General features: G+C 40.2%; 1 protein-coding gene across 2 annotated transcripts in view; it reads right to left on the reverse strand.

Annotated features, from left to right (window-relative positions):
- Window positions 1–2054: 2054 nt before the first annotated feature.
- Window positions 2055–27535, reverse strand: part of Sugct (succinyl-CoA:glutarate-CoA transferase) — a 604197-nt gene continuing 578716 nt past the window's right edge. For both annotated transcript variants that reach the window (XM_042695071.1, XM_042695070.1), the window contains one exon: window positions 2055–3700. In XM_042695071.1, coding sequence (XP_042551005.1) covers window positions 3537–3700 — 164 coding nt within the window. In that variant the 3' untranslated portion in view covers window positions 2055–3536. The remainder of the gene's footprint in view (window positions 3701–27535) is intronic.

A 27535-nucleotide genomic window follows, 5' to 3' on the forward strand; every position in this document is an offset into this window, starting at 1 on the left:
ATGATATGTTTTGGGCTTTCCTAACTGCTAAGCCTCTGTGTGTGCGTGTGTGAACCTCTTTACCCTCCCTGCATGACAATGACTATAGCTGCACTGGTGTCACAAACATGAAGATAAAAGAAGTAAATTTGCCATTTGACCCCCCCTCCAAAGATCATTGATATTACAATCAGGATGAGAAGCTCCTTTTTCAGAATCATCGGTGCTCCAAGAATTCTGCCAACTATAAATGCTCTCTACAGCAGGAAGTTTCCCATAAATATAAGTCAGTGAAAGGAGACTATTACCTTGGAAGATAAATATGAAAACAGCTAACAATAAAGATATGGGGTACAAAAGTCTCCCACCCTGCCTCTCTCTCTCTCTCTACACACACACACACACACACACACACACACACACGCACACACACACACACACACACGCACACACACACACACACACACACACGCGCACACACACACACACACACACACACACACACACACACACACACACCTTCTTTGCAATTGACACTCAAATTTGAACATTACTAAGAGGATTAAGATCTGAAGAGCTGGCCAGCTCTGCTGTCATTCATTATGAAAGGCTTTAGGGTAATTATCTGTAGCAGGAATCTTGTAGAAGGCAGCACTGAGTCTTGTAGGACAGCTATCAGCAAGACACACAACATTTAAAACTTTTAAAATGCACAACATACCAAAGATAGAACAAATAACTCTCTCGCATGATGAGATGGCAAATTCACTGAGATACAAGTAGGCATAAATTTCCCAAAGAAGGCTTAAAATCCAGGGGTTGTAAACTTTTCAGGTAAAGCCCCTCCACCCCGGTGGGGCTGTCCATATACTACTTAAGGCTCTCAAATGACATTTCCAATTCAAGACTTCCATTGCTTGAGTTGTTATTGTAGATCTAACCTTAGTAGATGCATCACAGACAGACCTGATTCTACCACGTAACTAGAGTACTTACACCGTGACGGTCATTTCTCTTCTGCTAGGGATACCATCAGTGTATCAGACTGCTTGCTAGAGAACATCATGCTTGAATAAACAGAAAATCATAGCATGAAAAAAGAATAAAAAAGAAGAAAGCCCATTTGCTTGTGGACACATCGCAAATCCATAATGATTAACCCAGTTTTTTAGGCCAACCTAAGACACAAACCAGCCAGCAGGCTACAGAATGGTGTAAAAGTGTGTTCAGTTTCAGGAATGTATAATAGGTTTTAATCATTAAAACAGCACATGGGTTTAGAAGCCTAACTTGGTCTGGGCCATATTGCTAGAAATTTCAGCAAGCACAATGTTTCTTTCAGGCCTAATTATCCATCTGAACTTGAAATAGAAATTGTTTCTTTCACTGTATCAGTAGGAGAAGTGCTTTCTGTTGGATGGTTAGCCAGCATATCAAGAGTTCTCCTGAATCATTCTGAGCTGGGAAAGTGAAGCCTGGGTAATTAGATACATGACTACACTGACGGCCTTGGCTTGGCTTCACTGGTGACACTGCCATATCTGTAGACTGTAGTTTGGGCTGACGTGAGAGTTGGAGGCATTTTCTGATCATGTGCATCATGAGGACTTCCTTCCCACCACCACCCCCTGACCCCTGCTGCTGCCAGCACAAAGTTAGCCAGATACATAAGAGTTATTCTTCCATAACTGAGTAGTTTTCAGGTTGTAGTATCTACTTGAATCAACAGGAGGGACCTGGTAAGTCTTCTCGAGATAATGTGGTTTTTCCAATTCTCTGTCATCCAGCTTTGCATTGATTTCTGAACTGACCTAAAGATGTTTTGTCTCAATTCCTGTTCTCCCACCAGCGTAAATGTGTATCGTCTGTAGATTAAGTAGGGAGAAAAAAGGCCTCTGGAGCCTCAAATTACTTTGGGGTATGATGAAATCCTAACTAGAGACAGTTACTAGTAACAGCAGTTCTTCTTCAGAATAAGATGTCCACAAACAGCAGGGAAGGGAAGACAATAATTGTTTCAAAAAATTCATATGCTTTCTTCTAAAAGAAAAAAGAAAAAGCCTCTGGAGACCCTGTCAGAAGACAAGCTTTTTTCTTTTAATTTATTTGGAATCCTAGATTCTGGAAACACTTGGGTCCATACAGCATGGATAAATGACTCAAACCATTGTAGTTGGAAAGAACACAGGACGAAAACTAGCTGTAAGTCACAGTTTGAGAGGCAGACATCTGTAATTTCAATTTCAATCACCCTCTGTATGCAATGATACAGCTTTAAGGTATTCCTAACAGGTCCTGTTAGGTGACATAAGGACTCTCAGGGAGGGGCCTCTCATTCCTTGGTCTATACCTAGGCTGCACAGTTTGAGTAAAAATTTAAACTCATCAACTTTCACCTTCCAGATAAAAGCTATTTTTTGTAGTCTTTGAAGCTTATGACAAATTAAAATAGAGAGGCATGACAGGGTGGTCTACAGTGGATGCTCACGTGGCCAAGAAATGTTTTCCGACCTTTCTTCTGCTTGGCATTGTTTACATATTATTTAATACCCAAAGACTTCTCTAATCTTCATTCAAAAAATCTGCTTCATGTGGATGTGGCTCAAAATAAGGTATCTGCTGATGAACACTTCTTGTCTATTTATGCAGATACTTACACCTAAAAACACTGGGAGACATTAATTTTCTGCCACATATGAGGAAATCACCAGAAACATATAACAAAGCAAATACTCCCAAGAGGGAGAGACTGGAGCTCAGCTTTTTAAAGAACATCAACAAGTCCGTGGCTTACATTACAGCTTAAGGGAGGGTTCATAAGCTCAAAATTATGGTATTCCATTTAAAATCCATCACAGATTGTCATTCTGCTTATTGCTTTGACTTCCTAACAGAGATTTAAATGAGTTCTTTTTGTACAAGTAGAACACATTAAGAGATCTGCTCTTTTTCAGTGATGTGTGGGTGGAACAGGCAAATATTTAGGCCAGTAAGGTAATTAGGATGAGGAGTGTATTTTTCCAGAAAAACAAAAAAAAAAAACCTTTTAGAGAAAATTTATTATTATTTTAATTTTCTGAACTTCACATGGCTGTACAAGGGGGGTTCGATTTGACGTGTCCGTTTATGTGTCCATGTTTCCTGGTCAAAATCCCTTCTTCCATCAATCTTTCCCATCTGTACATTCTGTGGGATGTGATGTGAGGTTTCCACACATGTATACACTATAGGAGGACCAAATTAAGCTAATTAATATATCCATTATTTATGCTTACTGATTCTTTGGGGGTTGAGAACAAAAGAATTAAATCTTTATCAAAAATTTCACCAACCTACAATTAAACCTGTATTCCGAAAACAAAATGGTTGTGAATGAAAAAATGACATACACTTGAAGGGCTCTATATTCACTCATTCCAGGATCCTCCCAGAGAGATGGCAGGCATGATATCAAGAGGGATTCTATCTGATTCTCAGTGGCATTAGACTTGGGGAAAAGGATCTAGATAGAGTATTGTCTTTGTCAGCAAAGGACATTCGGATCCTGGTTTCCTTGGTCACACGGCTTCATGTTGGGCCACCACTCCAGCACTGAGCAGATCCCTGATGGCCTTGTCATCATATTGGAGGATTTCCTTCAGGATGTGAGTTGTGTGCTGCCCGAGCAGTGGGGGGGCCACTGCCTCTGACATCAGGAACTTACTGTATCTCACAGCCGGGCCTGTTAAGGAGGGTGAAATCAGGAAACTCATTAGTGACTAGCGTTTGGAAGTTTATTACCTAAGCAGCATAGGGTGTTTCCAGTGATTGTCTAGAAGACCCAGACCTTTGTACATACACCATCCTTTGAAAAGAAAAGCATTTTCACATGTGACTTTTCCTGACACAGATCCATCCAACCATGCAAAGGTCTTCTGACCTGCCCAGCACCAGCCAGCTGTCAACATAGTTGTGACTGGTGGGTTCTAGGCCTCTTCAGAAGATGTGCTTCCTATCACAAAGCCCCACAGAGGTAAGATGAGAACCATGACCACAGATATAGGATGTCTCTCTAAAGCTAGACATCTGGCCCAGGGTGAAGACAACCTAGAGTGTCCCAGTAAATGTCTACTGAACAGTTTCAAGATACAGCTCAAGAAATTTCAGATTGATCAGCCTCCAGTCAGACCCTGCCTAGTTTGAGTCTTTGGCAACAGATTTATTGACAAGGAAGCTTGATTTGAGATCTCGGTACTTATTTTTTTCTTTCTTGCTTGCTTACTTTTCTTCCTTCCTCCCATCCTTCCATCCTTCCCTTCTTTCTTCCTTTCTTTTATTTTTTGGTGGTTTAAACCCAGAGCTTCCTGCATGCTAGACAAGTGCGCTACCACTGAGCCACATCCCCAACTCTGGCACTCACAATTCCTAACAGAGTCATCTTACACAAATTACTTACCTGCTCTGAACTTGTTCCACAGCTGTTAACTGGGTATAATAATGTTTTACCACACAGACTTGAGGTAAGGTATTTAATTGAGAAAATGGACAGAAAGAACCTAGCCAGCATTCCTAACCCATAATAAGGCATAAAACTTACTGGCTACCATGGTTACCAAAGTCATCACAACATCCCCTGTGGAGCTTGCAGGAGGTGGGGTAGAGAGGACACTTCCTGCCAGCTATTTGCTGAATGGTAAGTCACTATGAACACCAGGTAATATTTCTGACAATTGGTACAAGTAATACTTCCGGCAATTAGTTGGAGTAAATTCTGTTCCTCTTCTTCACACATGGATACTAAAGCCTGGAAATCTATGGATTTCATGAAGGCCACATGACTAACCACTGTGTCAAGATGAAAATTATTATCTATTGAGACTTTCTCACAATGAAGTCGAGCGCTCTCCATAACACCCCATGGCTTCTCCACTCCTGCCACAGATAAACTGGACATCAGAAAACATGCTTCAACAAGTGCCACCTTCATTACCTTATTCAGCACATGGCGTTCTACTGGCTGTCTTTTATATCACATTTGACCCAGGCTTTAGGAGAACAAATTTGGTAGTAGTCCCAAGAAGACTTTACAGAAATAGTACATTTCTATCTCTTGAGAGCTAGTTGGGTAGTTCTAGTGGGGAGGCGTAGATCCTCATTCGGCCTGGCTGGAGGCCGGGTCCTCGTCTGCTGTGTTGGGGAAGGTCATGCTCTTTCCTGGCAGCATGCAGTGCTGGGAGGATGTTCATGGAGTGGTGGGTGAAGAAGAAGACACCCTGCCAACCAGACACACACATCATCCTCGACATCAGCTGCTAACTGATACACAGGGAAGGGGCTCATTCCATACACTCTCCTTAAAATGTGGCCTTAAGGACACAGAGGAAGTGTAAATAAAATCCATGTGTAAGCCAGCAAATGTGCTCTGAGCTCTCTAGAAGTTTCTGTGAATGAGAATACTTCTGCACATGCTACTTCGGAAGGAGATACTATATACAAATCTAACATCTGCAAACTGAATCTCTTTCTAACACATGCCATGTACCACAGACCAATGACAAGAGTATTTTCTCTGTTCTGAAGCTCAGTGAACTTCATTTATTCTTCTCACATTTTCTTTTTGTGAGTTCCTATACTAGGGCTTGTCCCCAGGCTGGGCACTGTTCTTTAGGGGTTTTGTTTGTTTTCTTGCTTGCTTGCTTGCTTAAGGCTAGCACTTTATTGCTTGAACCATATCTCTACTTCCAGTTTTTGCTGGTTAATTGTGGATAAAAGACTCAAGGATAAAAGACTCTGCCTGGGCTGGCTTTGAACTAAGATGCTCAGATCTCACCTTCCTGAGTAGTAGGATTACAAGCAGGAACCATTGGCGCCTGGCTTCTCACATTTTCTTTTAAATGTACAAGAAGGAGGGGGAGGAGGAAGAGGAAAGGAAGGGGGGAGGAGGAGGAGGAGGAGGAGGAGGAGGAGGAGGAATTTTGTTAATTTAGTAAAATCTACCTAAGAATTAGGGGAAGGAAGGTGCCAGGTTGCCAGTCTGAGCAGGAGTGCCAACAACATAGCCATCAAGGAGGAGAGCCGAGGCCATCGAAAGGCAAATCTAAGGAAATCAAAAGCCTAACGGTTTAAATGGTGTAATAAAAATTTTAGAAAAATGGAGAAAAATGACATTGTGCAAGAAAAAATAGAAATTCTAGAGAAAAAAAATCACATCAGGTAAATTAAGATCCAAATATGAAGTAAATCCAAAATTGAGGCAAGATTTTTAACTCATTGTTGGATACAGGGCAAGAACATTAATTTTACTGTGATGCCAAGAACATCCCTTTGAAGCACATTTTACCTTATGTATTCTATTTAACAACACTTAGCACAACATATTAAATTATCTATTTAGTTACCTGTATCTCTTTAGATACTGTATCTCTTTAGAGCTTACATAATGCTACCTCTGCCCTCACTGACTAATAATTTGGGATAGCTGAGATATAAATAGATAAATAGATAGATAGATAGATAGATAATTGATATATATCAGCCAAAAAATAAAACCATATTTGGCCCTTATTCTCATGGAATTTACTTAAGGAGTTGAGAGACAGACAATGAATAAGTAAATTTAAAAGTTGCTAAGATTTGATTAAAATTATAAAATTATTATAAATCAACGTGGCAAGGGAGCAGTGATAGAAAGGGCTGCAGAAGTAAAGGGCTGTAATCAGCAGGATATGTCAAAGGTGTTTACTGTGACCAGGTCATTGGTAAGTTGAATCTTTGGTGGCACTATTCATTTGTGAAGTGTCTGGGCTGTAGAGTCTAGTCTAGAGGATTGATATTTAGGAAGCTGAAGAACAGACCCACTGTGGCTAGAATTTGCATTCTAACCATAGAAATTATATAATAGGAAGAGATATACTAGATGGCGTCTGAGAGAGAGGCAAGGAGGAGAGATCAGTGCACAGAGGTAGTAGGTTAATGTGTTGAGGTTGGATCTTGGCATGGTTTCAGTGGGAAGACATTGGAGCTTTGCACAAAACAGCGACAAGATTTCCATTCATCTTGTTGGTAAGCTAAAACGCAACCTGTTTGATGTATGTTCTGTGTAAAAGAGGAAAGGTGATAGTGGCCTGGCCTTGGATAATTCTAGTCGATCATAAGAAGAAGAGATGTGTCAAAATGTCTGATGGTGACAGAATGAAAGTGCTTGCTGGTGAACACATAACCTCGGGTAGGGAGAGAAAGAAGAATCAAAAATGAATCCCATGGGTTGAAATTAAAAATCAATATTAGGATTGCCACCAACAAGGTGAGAAAAACTGACAGGATCATGTAAAAGGGAAGGGAAGGGAAGGGAAGGGAAGCCAGGATTCTTTGGGACATCCTAGGTTGGAGTATCCAAGGAGGGATGAGAATGTGTTCTTAGCAGTGCAAGTCTCAAAACCAGGGTATATATTTGGCAAGTGTATATGGATTTAGAAGTTATTTATCAGTAGTAAAAGATCCTTGCTGAAAAACTTTATAATTCCAAAGCAATTGTATTCATTCTGAAATCCTTGATGCTGAAGTTCTAAAATTAAGTCATTTGATACAGCCTTGACTCTACTCTCTAAGCTTGCAGCCAATACCTGTTGCACTAGAAATATTTTCAAATAAAGGCCTCTATTCTTAGCTTCAACAGATAAACCTCCACTGACTCGAGGGTAGAAATTAGGGCAGTTTTCCTTTTGAAAAACCTTAGAACTCTGTTCCTTAAGGAAAGAGTTATAAAAGCAACTCAGTTTCCTTATGCTGATTGGGCCATAGCATTGTCTCTCTATCTTAATTTAAAAAAAAAACAAAACTATCCGATAGAAAGTCATGGAAACAAATGGGCATCCCACAAGATCTCAACAAATCAACTCCTATCTAACCTGATGCCAGAAGTTCTACTTTGGAAAGTGTCTCCCTAAACGATCGGACATAGTCTTGTGCATCTCTCACAGGAAGGGCGGTTAGCTGGCATGGCTGTGGGCTCCACACAGCTTCAAGGGGAGGATTATATGCAATTTATCTGTGGCCTTCTCTAAAATGATTGTAAATGATGTGAGGAAATGATGCCTGGTTGTTCCGTTTTTGCCTATGTCCATCCCTGGGAAGCTGCAATGATAGACTTTGTGGAACTGAGAGGTAGAGACTTCAGTCCACACAAATGCACAGACAGATATGGAGGGGCCCCGCCACCATTTCTAAGTCATAGGTAACAGTAGCTGAAACTACTTAATAGTGAGTGCACCCTGCATGCCTGATCCAAGGGAAGTTGTTTTCTATTACTTGTCCTCACAAGAACCTCAGATATGTTTGTATTTACTAATTCATTTTATTCCACACCAGAAAAGAGGTTCGTGGAGCAAAAACACACAGCCAATGCAAACCTAGCTCTGCTGAATCTCTGGATATTGTTCCTGAGAAATAGTATGTCAAGGTGGCTGAGATTGTGTCTTGGCCATATATCAAGTCTACCTCTTGGGTAGTTCATCCAATGGATCTGTCTCTTGGTATCTTAATGTGATTGTGATTGTGGTGCCTATGTTGCAAAGATCTAAGGGTTAATAGAAATTGTTTCTCATGAATCCCTTAGAAAGTAGCAGGCACACACTACGTGCTTCTCTGTAATTGTGCTTACCTTAGCAACCCAGATACCACAAGCAGAGTCCAGTCAACTCAGGAGTTCACACATGAGTGTTCCAGAACATTGACAAGATGGTTGCATTTTAGATTAATGAAGGCAAGTTCAAAGTAAAAATTTTAAATTCTTAAAATCTTTGTCAGAGACATAGTTACTCGAAGTGGAGGGAAAAGATAGGGAGGAACCATTTCTTATGCAACATTTCATAACAAGTGCTTCTCAAATATTGATGTTATTTATTCCTTATTATAACCCCTTTCCCATTTGCCAGCTAAAAGAAAGACTTGAGAAAGACTGACAGTTGTCCAGGACACACGGCTTACAAGTACACAAAGGAGATGATCAGTTAGCGTCTCCAACCATATCAGAACATATACTAGAGAGTATAGTCTCCTGCATTTTAACTGGTTGTGGCTAAAGAAACCTTGGAAATGCAAGATTTCTTTTACCTCCTTTGAGAAACATAGACTACCTGCCAGATACGAGTATGTGGACTTACACATTCGATTTTTTTAGGTCCTTGGAATAACATTTTCTTTAACAAATAAAGGACATTGAAGAAAGAAGGGAAGTTTCTTGTTCAAAGTCAAAAAGCTAGGGAGGAGCAGAGCTATGAAACCCAGGTAGTCTTGCTTTAAAAAGCCCAGCACTTTGTCGAGGGCCATGCCCCTTGTGAAGGGAAAGAGCAAAGAAAGGAGAAAACACTGCTGTTTGACATGGAGTCCTAAAGCAGAAGGTGCTGACAACAGCTTCCTGCCTTACCATCTCATCATTTTATCCTCTTTCTGCATCAGAGTTCTTCCAGATTTGTGTTGTCATATGTACCCATGGCTAACTCTTCTTTTCTCCTTTTGGAAGTGACAGAGTCAGGATCAGCAATACATGCCTATTTTTCTGGTTTCTGTCAGGCAATGCCTTCCTCTCTACCCTCCCCTGAAGAAATAAAGCCTTCGCTGTGTCCTCTGTGGGAAGCTGTTTGGTTCAGGACACAAGTAGAACGGGTGCCTGGCACTCCAGAGAATTCTTCAGACTAGTCCAGTAGTGTTTTCCATCTGTGGTTTGAGGCTCTTTGGTAACAACACTCCAACTGTTTTGGTCTCGCCTCCTTTTAGAAACCAGCCCTGATTTCTTCGACTGAAAGGGAATCTACCCAGTCGACATGAACATCCCAAAGCCACTTTCTCTCTCTCCAGACTTCAAGCTACATAGCTATAAGCCAGATCAACTTAATAATGCAAACAGTTGCAGGAAACAGAGGTGGCCAAAAAGCGTTGGGAAATCATAATGAATATTCAAGTAATGGGAACATAATATCACATCATCAGGAGGCAGGGAACCTAAATAGTCCCTTTTTCCAGAGACCCATGCGCCTCCAGCTTCCACCATGCGTTCCCAAAACCATGGCAGCACTCAGCCTCAGAGCTAACTGACAACCCAACAGCATGATGAATTCAATGAGTGGATATAGCAGCCTATTCTCATCTCACTGGAAGTGAGCATAACTAGAATTAAAGGTAAATATACCAGGGACATTTTTTTTCATTTGTTGTCTCTTTCTTCCTTTTAAATTTCTGATACAGGGATAACTTTTCAAAATATCAAGAATAAAAGCAAACATCTGTTTTATAATATATAAAATGTTGTATTGAATGTTTTTATTTGACTTCTTTGGCCCATTGCTAAGATACATTGCTAAGATACCATTTGATTTCCAAGACTCACTAGTGTAATAAGCCAAACTTCATTTTGCTAAAAATGATAGCTCCACTGTCAAGTTATTCCACAATTTCCCCTTCAGTGCTTGAACTCATCATTATAACAATAACAATATTTTTATATGGTGCCTCTGAGCCACAGCGTAGGACGTGCCAAATGGAGCCATACAGTTAGAACACATTAAACCCACTAGATGTGAGATTAAAACAGATAAAGCCATTTAAAATAGCCTGGATGGTGGAAGAAGGCCATCAAGAATAAATATGATTTTAGATATCTCTAACAACAGAACTCAATCTATAGTACTGCTTTTAGGGTCAGGTATCCACCAAAACTCAATGTCACATGGTGTGGGCCATCAGCTCCAATGGGATATCCTTGTCTCAATCAGTTCACAAGTGCATCTATCACTACTAGTGTTAGTTTTCACGCAATACAGTATACCTCACATTTCATCTACCCCTCTCCCCGTGACCCCACCCATCCCTTCCAAGTACCACTTCCTGGTGGTTTCTTTTGCTGAACTTTGAAGAGGGGAAAATGTAGACAAGAATCAGATGAATGTCCTACAAAACTCAAAAGAGTGAGGGCAGGGCTGGGTAGGAAAGGGATGGCTGAGAATACTGAAAGGGGTGACATCAAGATATATTATATTTATAAATTGCGTTGTGAAACGGAAACTCCCTTATACAACTACTTAAAGATAGTAAAAAGAAAGTGAGGAACATATAAGAAAAAAAATACCTCACATGGAACTTTTGGATATGAGTTGGTTTTCAACCACACCTATGGCCCTATGGTGATCATTCCCAGCTTCTACCTTCCAGAAGTACAACGGCCTCATGCACAGATGAAGCCACATGAGCCTGATGAATAGTGAATGGAAGGAAAGTATACACCACTTTCAGGGAAGAATTCTCATTTGCTGATTCAAGGCCTTCTAGAACTTTCCTTCTCTCTTATGCATAAACAGCAGCAGCAGCAGCAGCAGTGGTGAAGCAGCCTGGAGCTCTGTGGATCTTTAATAGATGTGGAGAATAACCAAAAAATACAATGTGTTTCCTGGGCACTGAGAGCTCATGCCTACAATCCTAGCTACCTGAGAGGCTGAGATCCAGAAGATGGTAGTTTGAATCTAGCTCAGGAAAAGTCCCTCCAAAGTCAGCCAAAGACTGGACTGAGGTATGGCTCAAGTGATAGAGCACCAGCTGAACAAGCATAAGGCCTTGAATTCAAACCCTGGAACTGGCAAAAAGGAAAGGAAAGAAAAGAAGAGGAAAGAGAAGGAGAGGAAAGGAGAGGGAAGGAGAAGGGAGAAGAGCGAAAGGGAGGGAAGAGATAATGTATTGTTTGGGAAATATTTCTATTTTTTTTTCTATTTCTAAATATTTCTATTATTTGGGAAATATTTTTTATTTCAGTATAACCCAGTCTATTGAGACCAATCCTGTGTCTGAATTTTAGTCATTAAGTTAGTTCCTGAGGAATTCTTCTAAAAACATTCACTCCAGACATTCCAAGTACTTTAAAACTGCTCATTTTGTGCGCAGCCAATTTTGGCCATGGAATAAGGATACTATTATTTATTGAGCGCTTATATGTGTTAGGCACTTGGCAGAGCATTTTCCATATATTACCATCTTTGATGAACTAGATGCCATTAAGAGACAAGATTATTGTGATACCATTTTATCAATGGGAAAAGCACAATTAAGCCATCGTATCAAGATCCCATGGCTTGTCAACATTGGCATCTCATTAGGACTCGCTGGCCCAGGACGTGCAGACTCGCTAACATGAGAATGCACTTCCTCCTCGTAATGTGCAAGAAAAATCTGTTCTCATTTCAGTGGCTGAATAAATAGCATCTTTTGACAGATGGTATTAGGACGTAGTACCGTATTACAAATACTTATATATATTTCATGATTGCTAACCCATTAAGGCATTTATCTTTCACTTGAAAAAGAAACAGGGCCACTTGTATTTGATTTATCTATCTTGTTCCAGCCCACTGAAATGTCATAGTAGATTATCCATTTCCTACTGGAAAAAAATATATGGCCCATAAGGAAATGCTATTCATATTCATTAGTAAACATGCTGTCTCCCCTCAAAGTACTCTACCCAGCCCTTCCACCAAGGACACTGAAAAATGTCCTTCTGGAAGGAGCTCTTTTCTGGAAACTTCTTCCCAATGCTTGTGTTTGTTTCTCATTATTGCTCACACCTCAGGAAACTCCAGGAAGAGTGAAGAAACACCTTGCTGACAATGTGTGCTCTGCCAAAATAATCAATTCTTTTGCTTTTTTGCCTATGAAAATTCAGATATTCAATACAAACTCCTTGGGCATACTCCCAAGATTTTGTTGGGTTAGACTTGACCATGGAAAACAAAATTGGTTCAGCTGAAAGCTGTAGCCAGAACATTTTAAGCTTCATAGACCTTCAAAGTAGTGACCTTCTCCTCACCTCCTGTGCCTCTGTGCTCCATTAAGGAAAATATCGGAAGAAGTTTCCAGTCAGAGAAGCCAGACTGCAAGTAGATTCAGTCTTGAGAAGAGGAACTGAGCAGGACTGGAGCAGGTGGTTATTTGTGACTCTGGCCTCAAATGAGTTTTGAAAATTTCTGTAAATCTTTGAAGACCTTTTGTAACTTAATAAAATATTGCTGGACTTTTTACTTTTTTATTAAAGGAATGAGCTTTCTCTCTACCATCTTCCTTGCCTTCCAAACAGCCTCTAAGATCACACAAGTCATAATCATATTGCAAGAAAACTGAAGGTCATACGTTAGCCCTTCATCCCAATGCTAAGTAAATGGGGACATATGAATTCTTTGCCAAAAGAAATGATCTCTGCATTCCCCTCCACATGTTCCTGTGTAATCTGAATGTAAGGACTTTCGGAGATGATCCTTACTCTGGATTTTCCTATTTCAGTCTTGGCACAACTGGCCCCTTGTTAATGGCAGTGTAGTACCTTTGCCACCTAGCTAGTCTGACAGTCCTATTAAATGTCGCACCCGTGCTGACACTTCAGTCCTCTTTTACTTCCTTTGTTCCAGGCACTCTGAAATATGAGGACGTTTTATGCAACCTCTCCCCACAGTCATTCGCTCTGCTAACCTACACTAACTCTTCTGTGCAGGTTCAAGTAATAGCCTAAAATGCCATCTCAATTTGGCAAGGCCTACATTATGCTCAAAGAGCATGTCACACTGGCTTCATGTGGAACCTTCAGGCCAGATGAAAACGTCCCTTCTTTGCAGAATCCCTGATCCATTTCACCTGTCATCCAGCTTTTCAATTACATTATCCCCCCAAGACCACAATTGACAAAGTAATTATCCTACTCTGAACTCCCAAAACATCTAACACCCAGTATGTTCCCAAAAGGTTACTACTAAACCAAAACCAAACCACGTGTGCGCACGCGCGCGCGCGCGCACACACACACACACACACACACACACACACACACACACACACACACACACGATTCCAAGAAGAGGACCAAGAAATAAGAGAAATAGAGAATTAAAGGGCAGTCAAACTTTGAGTGGTATATTTTACACTGGCTTCTAAATGTGGACACCTTGATTCTTCTCTTGCTTTTACATGCCATCTTCAACCCATCAGTAAATTCTATCAACTGTACATTCAAAATAAGAGAGAACTTCACCACCCTTCTCCACAAGCCTAGTCATAACCATCATTACCCCCTTGGAGCTCTGTGATTGCTTCCTGCCAAGATTTCCTGCCAGCATGCTTCACTGTTTTTATTCTCAACAAGACAGGAGGACTCAGCCTTTTAAAATATAAATCAGATTATATTTCTCTGCTCAAAGTTCTGTGAAGGTTTTTCTGTTTCACACTTGGCCACAGTCCATGTGTTCTTCTACCTAATCTACTCTTCTGTTTACTGGGCACCTGGTCACCTTCTCTCTGCTGTGTCCTCGTTCTCACTGTTCAGCTACAGTGCTGTCATGGCTGCTCAAACTCATGTTTCTCCTTGATGTTTCTGCTCCAGCCTTGTAGGTGTGCATGTGCGTACATGTCTGTGTTTGTGTGTGAGCGTGCATGTATGTGTGCACACGCACGTGCATGCCAGTACTGGAGCTTGAACTCAGGCAGTGACCTATAGTTCCACTTCCAGCTTGTTGCTGGTTAATTGGAAATAGTCTAATGGATTTTCTTGCCTGGGCTGGTTTTGAACCACAATCCTCAGATTTCAGCCTCCTGAGTAGCTAGGAGTGCAATTGTGTGAGCCACTGGCACCCAGCTCCAACTGTTCTTGATATTTAGAGCATGCCTTCCAATACTTCAAGTCTCTACTCAGTGACGTCTACCTCAACCACAAGTTCAACCTGTTACTCAACCCCTTGTCGATTCCCATCTGTACTTAAACTGTTCTGTTCTCTTTCTTTCAAAGTTTTACCATTCTTTATCTACTTCCCTTGGCAAGAATGCACATGTCATCCTAACAAGGATCTTTGTTTTATTTAACAAACATATGCTAAAAGAGAATGAATGGGTGAATAAATGATGTAGTTTACCTATGCTTGGAACTCTTTCTCATATTTCTGAGAAAATAAAACACAATATGCTTGTTGTCAATCTTAGGCTTCAAGATTCTAGCAAAATAAATTGTACCAAATGAACTCAAAAGCAAGATGAACCATCTCAAAAGCAAGATGAACCAGAATAGGCACTTGTAATCAAAAATAATACATACTATGTGTTTGTTCTCATTGTATTTGAATAATCAAATTAAGCAATTTGCATTTAGGCTACACATGAGAAAGACAGTTGCAATGTTCAAAAGGTCACACATCCCAACATATCCCAACAGTCGTATGGCATTGCTGAGTGTAGAGACTGCGTAGGATGGATAAAAGCTGGGTTTTAGGAGAATTGCTAAGTTCTATAAGAGGAAGAATCCTATTTTCTGCACTATTTATCTAAGAGCTAGCCAATTAGGATACTGAAAAATATTTGTTAAATGAACAAATGAAAGGAATAAACTTCTGTATTTGTATAAAATAAGGCAATAAAAGATAATTTAATTACACAAAGTGAGTTTTATCACCTGGATATTGGTATGATGTGGAATTTGCATTAATTTAATTCTTGGAGGTTAATGCTTTGTTACAACAATAATACTTTTTTGTGTGTGAAAATACTGTACAGAGGGGTTACAATTACATGGGCAAGATAGTGAGTACATTTCTTATCAAGCATTGTAGCCTCCTCCTTTGTTTACCCTTCCCATCCCTTCCCAGCCTCCCTCCCCCCCACCCAGACCTCCCCCCCCCCAAGTTGTAAAGTTTGTTTTTGACATGACAACTTACAACAATAATACTTAAGGCTCTATTAATCATGTAGAATTGTCCAGGAAAACATTGTCAGACCTTTTTTTGAGCGCTCATTATTTCTTCTTGGGAGGATATAAATTCTTTCAGATTTTTAACGACTTTTTTATTCAAAAAATGCAACTCTTGGTTTTTATTTATGGGAGTCTATAATTTTTACAATTGCACATTAACTTGACTTTGTTTCCCGTGTTTCTCTTTGCTAGTAGCTGTTGTGAATTTACACAATAGTGATAATAATCCCTGTCTGTTGTGGTGTACAAACATTTTCTCATTTATTGTTCCTTCCTTTTTTCCATGGTGCCTTCATTAGCTATTGAGTTGAAGTTCTCAAAATGCCTTGCCAATTCTTTTTGTGCACTAATTCTGTGGTTTTTCTTTCCCAGTATCTTTTGAATTACTTAATACCATTTAGCACATAAGGTGAAAAGAATTAATTACTATTGAAAACATGAAATGTAGTTTTCATTCTCATAGTTTCATTGTAAATTTGAACTGTGTTCAATTTTTAATATACTAATTAAATGTGTGAGTAATATTCTTTCTCTTCACAGAGCTCTTTGCATGGTTTCCGAGAACACAATCTCTGTGTTCTTCTTCCACACAGGGTAGATTTGGTCATTGTCTATGAAATATGTTAGGATATTCTTAATCCACACATGAGTAGGAATGCATTCTTTCCACATTGGAACTTCATTAGTTTTGCCTGAGAAATAATGCAGCTTGAGTCAATGAAAAATATGAAGCATATCACTTCTTACAAGTAAATGGATATAGTCCAGAGATGTCATACAGGTCCTCAAGAGCATGTACTTTCACAACATACACAAGCAGATCATAATTAGCAAATCAATTCTTCCCCTACAAAGGATACTTGTTCAGGGTTGGACTTTGCTTATTTTAGGAGTAATTGAAACATTTCCTGTGTAATCAAAATTAAACCAATAATTTGTTCAAGATTTCTTTAATAAGATAGCACTGAGATAAACCTCAACTTACCTGAACCTATCTATGTGATCATATAGTTCAACTTAATGAGAACCAAATTGAAAATGTTACTGTTCATAAATCTTTGAGCCCAAAGTTCCATAGAGCCAGAAGATTTAACATTAGATAAAAATAGAGAGTCCCTGATGAGCAATGGACCAAGAATAGTCTGCCATCTTTGTCAGCAAATATGGTCAGTGTCAACCAAATTTTATTTTATTAACAAAAATTAGTAGCTAAATACTACTAATTTTTAAAATACTTCTAACGTGATTCCTATGTGACAATCTGAATATCATAAAATAAAAAGTCTAAGTGCTATAACTACAATGAGTTAAAAAGTTAATACTCATCTTTGGGTTATATTTTCTCTGAATGTTTTTACACCTTATAATTATGTACACTTCCATAAAGTTTATGTGAGGAAAGCGACTATTTTTACATGCCATAAAAAATATTTGGTAGTTGGCTTTCTATAAAAAGAGCTATTACAACATTTAAAAAATGCCAAATACATGACATATATTTTAAGTATAACCACGATTTTGTTTTCTATGACACAAAATATTCAATACATCCAGGAGGCCCCTCTTCAATGAGTGACTGTGTGGCTCAGTCATGCAACAGTAAACAAGCATTCAGTCCCAAAGAGGTTGGAATAGAAAGTCCTCCTCTTAAGTAAAACTCAGATGAAGAGAGCATCCTCTAACCCCCCTTTTCAAAAAGAAAGGTTTTCTTGTTTTCTCTATCCTTCCTTGGTGAAAATCAACTTACCACAGAGAAGTGACATGCCTCAGTGACTGTGGTCTTTGTTAAAATGTGAACAAAGGTTTTCTAACCTCAAATTTCCAGCTTGCCAAGTCAAAAATATCTGTTGCTAAGCTGGCTTTATACCTATCAAATCAAAATTGGGGGACAGGTTTTGTTATCTGAAGTTGAATGAGGATATCAGGAAATGGTTTATTATTAAATGCTATTTACTTACTGATGTGGAACTGAGAAGATCATTTAATCACTTGCACATCCAAGAGTCCTCATCTGTAGCAGAAGGGCAAAAATAGTAATGCTTGTGGGTGCTAAGTACTTAACACGGGGCCAGGCCCTTGCTGGTCCTTCTTGTTCTTATTGCAATGATCCCGTGGGACCTGAGGGGAAGATGCTAGCCATTGCAGGATGGCATACGGTGACTCATACTCATGCTCTGAATCTACTTTGAAATCTACTTTCTAATGTGTGATTGTCTATTTCACCATTCGCAATGGGAAAAAAATATAAACAGAATATTTCATAAAGCAATATGTTGAACTGCTCTGGAGAAAATGCCATAATAGCCCTAACTTCCCAATCAAAAAAGTAGTGAACAGAAAGCAACAAAATGCATCTGGAAAATTCCTAGAGGTGGAAAGAGGAAGGTGCATTGTCAAATAGCATTAGGACTTGAGAAAGCTTCCCTTTAAATTTAAGAACTCTTCACTTAGGACCCTTGACTTCAATCACAGAATAAGAATTTCTGGACAAGTCGCAATGATAAGAAAGCTTGGCAGAGCTGTATTGTGTAAGTAAACCATCAGGTAAGCATACACACACAGAAGGGCAGGGGCACACTCTAACAGAATGTGGGCGCTCTCAGAGGGAGAAACACAGCGAGACAAACATGAAGAGAACCACACAGAGAGACACACATGCACAGAGACAGAGGCACGCGCACACACAAGGAGACACCCAGAGAGACATACAGCTTCTTGAGCTGTTGGGGTATTTATAGGGTAAAGGCAGGGGGTCTGGCTTCAAAGTTATGCAAACATAGGTGCTTTGTCTTTGCTCTAAGCATACCTGGTGTTATTCTCTGAGTTTTCAGGTAAGAATGCATCAGGCTATAAAGCAGATCCTTATCCTTGAGACAAGGAAGTGCCCTGCTATCTGTGTTGTAGGGCAGGTGGCTTAAGTTTGGGGAAGCATTTTTCTCAGGAAGGCATGCATAAATGCATCAATCAGGAATGAATGCAACCTGTTGTCTCTCTTTGAAGCAAAGATGACATTTCTACGGTTCTAAATGCTGTATTTCTGAGTTACCTTCACCAGGCCTCAGTTTCCATAAGTTATCCTGCTTCACTCTTATGCAGAGGATTAGAAAAGGGTGGTCACACTGATCCATCAGCAGTACTTGTCCTACTCTGTCCAAACACTAATGGGACACCCTCCATCTCCACTGCCAGTGTTCCCACTGGGGTGAAGCCAAGAGCTACCCCAACCCTGAAGCAGATTTCAGTATTCTGCTTTTCCAGCCAACACAGCAAGTCAGCAAGGCCAATGGGAAGCAGACTTCTCATTCCTCAGCTAAGAAGAGCTGACACTACTCTGATTTCCCCTGTGCCATGGAAATCTAGCCTTGAGCTAGACCCCGCTCCCTCCCCCACCCCACTACCTGGCTGCTATGAAATGGAGCCAGGTAGTATATGATAGGTCGCCTGTCATTATGAATCACCCCTGATCTCTTCTTCATCCTCACCCCTGTCCTGCCAACAGGCTCCACCCAGAAGTAGAGCTCCATCCCTCTCCCTGTCTGCAGCAACAAAATGAGATGACTCAGACTTCTGGTCCTACCCTGATCAGTGGAGGCAAAGAGAAAATTAAAGTCATGTTCCTACTTGGAACAAGGAGATAGTGCAAATCAGTGCACCACTTCCCAGAGGAAGGTGTTGTCAGGGTCAAGAGGAAAGCTCCATCTTCGTCTATCTGCAAAGAGGCTGGGTGAGTCAGACCCTACTTTTGTTATATTTGGGTGGGGGAATGCCTACTTTAAATAAAGAAGATTGAATAAGACCTAGAATCTCATAACAAAATATGTAGAATCATTAACACTATTCATACATCATAAAAATAACCAGGGAAGTCAAAACTGGAATGAGACAAGACCATCAATGGGTAAATTAGAATTATCTGGCAAAGATTCTACAATAGTTATCATACAAATGCTTCATAATTTGTTATAAATTCTCTTAAATAAAAAGCTTTATGCCAAAATGTTTAAAGAAATAAATGAAAAATACAATCAACATTTAAAAACAAAGAAGAAAAGGATTGATACAACCAACAAATACTCGTTATCTTGCCCATGTAATTGTAACTCCTCTGTATGGTATTCTCACAATAAAAATAAATAAATAAATAAATAAATAAATAAATAAATAAATAAATAAAATAATAAAAAATAAACCTCTAAAAAAATCTGAAGACAAATCAACCAAATTTACATTTTACATTCTAACAAGAAAGAATGGCTGAAAAAAATTAAAAGACATTCATAGGACAAAAACAAAAGCATGAACATTTCTATTATTGGAGCAACAAAACAAGGAGAGAAGAACTCAAGGAAAGTATTTGAAAATAATGTCTGAACCAAGAAATAATTACGAGATTTAAACAAGAGCTCTTGTACTGAGATTAAGTGCCAGATGGCCTTTGCTCAGAACATAGATGATTTGTCACTCTAGATAGCATATCTCTATTTTTAAAAGGATTTGTATTAGTATATACTAGATGCGCAAGAAGATTTGTAACATCTCATATAAATACACAATGCACCCCAATCAAATTCATCCCCCTTCTATAATAAAACCACAAGGCATTTTAATAACCCTACAAATCACTTTATTTTCAATGAATTTTCAGTAAAACAAAATCCTTCAATCTGGTTACTTTAGCCCATTGCTCTACCTAACTAAAACATTTTGTATAATAGTTCTAATAATGTTATTATAAAGTATACCACCGGCTTACTTTTCAACCCTCTGGAATGGCAAATTCATTAGATCTGCTGATTTGTGTATCATATGCAAATAAGCCTTCTCATAGGTGATAAATGTTAACAATGACCAGGCACTAGTGGCTCATGCCTGTAATCCTAGCTACTCAAGAGGCTGAAATCTAAGATCATAGTTCAGAGCCAGCCTAGGCATGAAAGTTTTGTGAGACTCTTATCTCCAATTAACCACCAAAAAAACCAGAAGTGGAGCTGTGTGTGGCACAAATGGTAAAGCCAGTAGCTTAGAACACAAAAGCTCAGGGGCAGCACTCAGGCCCTGAGTTCAAGCCCCAGGACTTGCACCTACACACACACACACACACACACACACACACACACACACACACACACACACACACACAAAGTTAACAATGAAGAGCAAAAGTATGTCACTGAAAAAAATCTTACCACCACTCACATCCCAACAACCCACCATAATTTGAGCCTAATATTCAATTACACTAAGGCACAATCCATGTTTCTCTATTATAGCCAAAGATATAATTAGAAATCTTGAGTCTGTTGAAAGTTTTACATGATATTTCATCTTTCCCAGAAAGTTAAAAGCAGATGCAGGATTTTCTTTGTTTAAAATGATTAGGGAAGCCTTTAAAGCCCAAAAGAAAACTCACCAGCCCTGGAGACAAAAGGACTTGGGACAGCCCACTATGTCATATAGAAACAATGCTGAGCAAATATCTAATAGTTCTGTTGATTTTCAAACAATAATAAAGGGTAGAGTCCTGTTTACAAACTTCCTATTTACTGAGTTGAGAGTCCAATTAACTGAATTCTAATGAGAATGGCATGCGATGCCCTAATGGACGTCCTGTACAAAACTTTTTGAAGTGGCTCTGAAAGAAAGCTCATTAATTCCCACCCCCCCATCCCCCTGCCTTCATGACTGTCCAGCTGTTATGCTATATAACCAGCTCATTCGCGGACTCAGTCAGTCTAAAGATAAACAGGCAATTTCATAGCACCTGATCTCAGAGTAGGTGGCTGTCTTTCAATGAAGACCACCGAGAGGGAAAGGTCTATAGAAATAGTATTAAGATTATTATTTTTAAATATATCTCCCAACTTTAAAATGGCTTGTAGACAAGACTACCATTAAAAAAACAAAATACAGTCCAATTGGGGGTTTTTCAAGCAGGGAATCTGGCAAATTCACTGATAAGTGAGAAATGGCAAAGCGCTGAGCAGTTTCTCCCCACACTTAAGTCAATGCTTACTTTCTGTACTTGGAACTTTATATCACAAACGGGAGAAGTAATCCAGCAGGTAGTTAAAAAATACAAATAAAAATGCTTTTAAGAATAAGGAAGTATCTCTGGGAATGTTCATGTTTCTGCCCCTCAGGGTCTTAAAAAGCAACATTTCTATGCTTGGAGTCTGGATAATGATTTTTTTTTCCTTGCACTAATCTGCAATTAAAGTTGAATATGTTTGATTATTATTAGAAGACTTTGGAAAAGGTTGTTAGCTTTCTCTCCAATGAGACAACGGAGAAACATGGGTTCCTGAAAAGGTGTCTTTTTCAGGGTCTGGGGCTGACAGCCTCAGTAGAGAGCCAGACATGGAAGGGCCAGAGGGGAAGGACAGAGACAGGGAGGGTGTGTGGGTTGAAGCAAGAACCTTCCCCTCTAGATAGTTCTTGATTACAAGGAGTACTTACTAAACAAAAACAGTGAAGAGAGAGAATTTCATAGCTGTCCTTCCCTGGGCTGTTTGGTGTCAGAAGGCTGAAAAATATTAACTTTGAAGGAACATGTGGCCCATTTTGTCATTCCAAGTATCATGCTCAGTCCACCTTCAATGGGAGACAGAGTGTTTCTACCATCATCTCATGTTAGATGATCACAATGACCCTGGCGAATGGAGGGTAATTACTTTTACTTAACTTTAAAGGAAAAGAAGGCTCAGAGAAGCTACATGTTGCCTGAATCCCACCCAAACAAGGAAGGAAAGCAAGAATGATGGCTGCCAGATTCCTGTCCTGGCTACTTTCCATGACTCTGCATCGACACTTAATTCATCAGTATCCCCGAATGCCTCAGGACCCACGTAGGGGCAACTACTCCTCTGCACACACACGTAGCCTCTTCTAATTGGCGCGTGGCTTCCCCAGTTCAGCTTCCTCCATGCCTCTGCCTGCTCATTGCACGTAAGACCACTCAGCATATATTGTTGCCTGAAGCCAGAGTTTCTACTTAGAACAGAGGCTGTGACCCTACCCAGGGACCTCTCCTTGTGGGTCTCTGAAGCTCTTTCCTTTTCTGCTAGGGTGACAGACATATTTGATCCCTAAAGCACCTAGACTTTTCTTTACCCTAGGAGCCTACAAGCTCCCTGATGACTTCTTCTGCAGTTAAGAAGTAAATGTAAGAAAAAGTTCACACAGACACAGGAGTTGGAGGGAAAACACATGTCCCAGGAGAGGCTGTCCTCACTTGGAACCCCAAAATGATATTTTCCCCACAAAATCCTTGTGGCTGATACTGACCTGGCAATGGGGCTGAGGAACTCTAAGAGCATTTGCACGGTATCTTGGTTGGACATCTACATTGCACAGAGCTTCATGGTTGACTCCAAGATCCTATTCATCATTGATAATATTGCTTCTATGGGGAAATTTGTTTTGCACTTCATATGACAGTCCTCCAAAGAAACTCTCACAAATAAACCCATTTGCAAGTTGGGCACCGTCTGTCTTCCTGCACTGGCTGCTCTCCAGCTTGTGCGCTCTGCCCTAACCTGTTTTCCTAGGTCCAACTTCTGGGTGGTCCACAGAACTATTGTTCCTCTGAGATGACAGCAAGACAAGCAATGAGGAGAAGGTGAAAGTTCTAGGGGAAGGTCCTAGAAGCAGGAGGATGGAATGTGGAGAGGAGAGAAGAGAGAGCCGGAATCATTTACCAGCAGCAAAGATTGGGTAAGCTCTTGCTGTTGACTGTTTTAAGCCTTTTACAAGAAACTACTATGCAATGTTTAGGCAAAAGGTGGATGTCTTTGAGAAAACCCCCAGGCAGCATCACATGAGGCAAGCCTCCTATACTCCATCACGTATTAGACAGGAGGGTTTGACACTATTTCATCTCTTGGAAGGTTCTCTTTACTCTAAAATTAAGACAATTTTGACTTCCCTGAGTGCTTGTGAAGTTGTTAAAAGTGACCATGTGACTATATGACTGACAGGATCCCTGGTAACTTAAAGTGGATAGGAATGTTGTTTCTTCTCAATTTCCTCCTTGGAGAGATGTAGCATAGTATATGAGAAAAATGATTGAAAATTACCAGGCACTGGTAGCTTATGCCTGTGATCCTAGGCACACAGGAAGCTGAGATTTGAGGATTATGGTTCAAAACCAGGTTGGGAAGGAAAGTCCATGAGATTCTTATCTCCAGTTTACCAGGAAAAAGCTGAAAGTGAAGCTGTGGCTCCAAGTAGAATGCCAGCCATGAGCTCAAGCCCCAGTTACAGCTTGCACGTGCACGCGCGCACACACACACACACACACACACACACACACACACACGAAAATAGATGGATTTAAATTCTAGTCTTAGAATTCAGCCTAAATAGGAGTCTGTGTCATCTCTGGGCTTCTGTCTTCTGTGAGTCCTAAGAGGGCTTTTGTTGGCAGTCAGCGAAGTAATGCATGTGCAAATGCGTGAGTGAAGTTGGTCAAGGAGTAGTGCTAGTTTGGCATTTTAACAAATGTACGCCAGCATAGGCCAATTGTTCTCCTAGAAAAAATGGACACAGACAAAAGGAAAGAAAGTGATGGGGTTGTTTAAGTTGATGGATTGCTCAGAGAACATGACATTTAAGCTGATACCTAAGTAGAGAAGAGGAGGAGGAAGAGAGCCACAGAAATATCTAGGTGCAGAGGAAAGAGTGGAGGTAAAGCTAGTTGTTGGGGGGGGGTCTCTTTCTCTCCCCAGAAGGCTTCGTGGAAGTGTGGGGCTCCAGGATGCTGTGATCTCTGGATGGGCCTCTTGAGCCCAGTGAAAGGACTTCCTGCTTAGGTCCAAGGGCAGGGAAGCTGGTAGGCAGGAAGCCATTTGGAGAAAGTGGAGGGACTGTCAACAGAAACTGGAAAAGCAAAACAGTGTGCCCCTTGGCAGAAAAGTCTTCTTAGTAAAAATTTCTTATTTTTTTTTCAATGAAAACAATTATGAACTATTTCAGGCATACTGAGACTGAAAATCAAATAATAATCACACCCAAATTTTGAGCTAGGGAAATTATTTTTTTTTCCATTTTGCTATATTCATTGCGAAGACAGCTTCACCTCCTCTGCTGTCCAACAGGCATCAAGAAGAACACCTGGCTGGCATGTGGTAAGTCTCCATGGAGGTTAGGTACCAGCATGCTGGTACTGGTGCTAGAGGGGACAGCTGCTACCAAAACGATGTTGCTATAGGTCCTTTCTGTACATTTTTCTAGCTTCTGCTACATAAACTCATCTCCAGAATAGGAGAGATCTGTCTCTCTCTATTTCACAAAGGAAAGTAGTCAGTATGGGTTTATGGTTTTAGAAATAGTAAACATTTTGTACTATTTTTTTGTACTTTTTTAAGGAACACTTATGTTCGTAAGATATTGGGTTTTCTTCATATAAAATGTCAGAAAGTTTAAGAAATGAAAAATAATAGAAGAAAGCAAAATCTTCACACACAGAAAGATGAAAGGATATCTCAAAAGTCCCGACATATCAGTTCTGAACACACTTTTTTTTTATCCATCCCTTCTGTCTTTTGCCTCCCTATTTTTTTTTTTCTTTTGCCAATCCTGGAGCTTGAACTCAGGGCCTGGGCACTGTCCATGAGCTTCTTTGCTCAAGGCTAGAACTCTTCCACTTAGAGCCTGGCCTTCTCTGTTTATGTGGTACTAAGGAATCGAACCCAGGGCTTCATACATGCTAAGCAAGTACTCTACCATTAAGCTACATTCCCAGCCCTACCTCCCTTCTTAATTATCCATCTATTGAAGAAAAAGAAGAGCATTCACTGTGGTGACAATACTCTGGCCAAGAAGGAACTCTCTCAGGGCCACCTGCTCTGCAGGCCACTTAACTCCTCTGTTTGATGGTGCTCCACTGATAAGAAGCCAGAAAGCTAGAGACCTTGCTTTAATCATGAAGGGATCAATATGTTTTCTTCTGCAGGCCAAGTCAACATGAGCATAGGAGCTGTACCTGTCAGTCAGTGTTATTTTTCTGCTCTCCTTGTCCCATTATCTGTCTTATTTTTATTTCAGAATCCTTACAGAATAGGCAATGCTTGGATCTAAGTTCCATAGAAATAGGATGGACAAGGGAATACATTCCAACTAAGAATCCATGGCAATATTTTATTAGACATTAAGATTTATTATATTCAAGGAATAATAATTTCATATGACAGGCCAGGTATACATTTTGTTTTCTCAGTCATGGGGCTTGAACGCTGGGCCTGAGTGCTGTCCCTCAGCTCTTCAGCTCAAAGCTAGTGCTCTACCGCTTGAGCTATAGCGCCACTTCTGGTTTTCTGGTGGTTTACTGGAGATAAGAGTTTCACAGACTTTCCTGCTCAGGCTGGCTTTGAACCTCGATCCTCAGATCTCAGCCTCCTAAGTAGCTAGGCTTATAGGCTTGAGCCACCGGCGCCCGGATGCCAGGTATATATTCTATACAATGGAATTCTATGCCTCCATCAGAAAGAATGACATTGCCCCAGTTGTTAGGAAATGGAAAGACTTGGAAAAAATTATATTAAGTGAAGTAAGCTAGGCCCAAAGAAACATAGGTCCCATGGTTTTCCTTATTTGCAATAACTAGTACATGTGTAGGACAGGCAGAAAAGGCCAAAAGCTACGTACATATGACTATATAAGATGATGTTAAGTGAAATGAGCCCCAAGATAGGGACACAAATATCTTTTTTTCTTTCTTGCTATTGTTCCTATTTTTATAATGTTTCTATATTTATAATGTAGCATGTGTTTTTTTTGTATGTTCTTTTCCCATGGTATAACCCCTGTTTTCACTCTGTTTGATGTTGGTGCCCTGCATCTTGTATATACACTTCTCTAATTTGGGGAGGGGGATGGGAAAAAACAAAATTCTTAAATAGGGATACAGGTTGACCCATTGTAACAATGAGATGTACAAGACACTATGTTGAAAATGAACTTTACAACTTTGGCGGGGGCGGGGGGGGGGGGGGGGGGGGGGGGGGCGGCGGCGGAGTGTAGTTGTGGAGGTGGGAGGGAAGGGATGGTAGGGGAAAAACAAAGGAGGAGGCAACAAAGGCAACAATGCTCAATAGGAAATGTACTCATTACCTTGCTCATGTAACCCCTCTGTAGAGCATTTTTACAATAAAAATATACAAAGTAATATTCCAGGTAACTATTTTGAAGTGACAAATTGGCGGATGTCACTGTGGCAGGATTGGACTTTAACACCCCGATTTGTGACAAAGTGAGATACTTCTGTACTGCTAAGGTCAATGACAGTGAAGTTTCCGTGGTGAGTGTATGGGAGGGGGGGTTGCTAATTTTCTTTTTATATTTTTTATTATCTTTAAGTAGTTATACAAAGGAGCAGCCATGTAACAAAGCAGGTTACGAATAAAATGTAACTTGATCAATGTCACCCCTTTCAATATCCCTCACCCAGTCCTCCCTTACTCACCCCTTTCCTCACGCTGCTTAATTTTGTAGGATATACATTGGATTCATGTCTGCATTCTTCCCTCTCCTCCTTTTCATCTACCCCTTGCCCCTTGGCCCCACCCACTCCTTTTGAGTGAGTACTGGCTTCCTAGTGTTTTGTTTTGCTGAACCGGATCTTTTGACATTGACCTGCCTGTGGCTCTTCCCCTTTGCCAACCTTAATTAGAATGAAAGGAAGGTTGGGTGATAAAGACTCCCATGAATGAACAAAGATGTTGCGTATCAAGTCTCCTGGCACCGGACTAGGAGAGGACCAGACCCAAAGCTTGGGCTTAGACAAATCCTGAAGAAGCCCAACTCATGATTAAT

The sequence above is a fragment of the Dipodomys spectabilis genome, unplaced genomic scaffold (assembly GCF_019054845.1).
Source record: "Dipodomys spectabilis isolate Male_0828 unplaced genomic scaffold, ASM1905484v1 ptg000178l, whole genome shotgun sequence".
NCBI classification, from domain to species: domain Eukaryota; kingdom Metazoa; phylum Chordata; class Mammalia; order Rodentia; family Heteromyidae; genus Dipodomys; species Dipodomys spectabilis.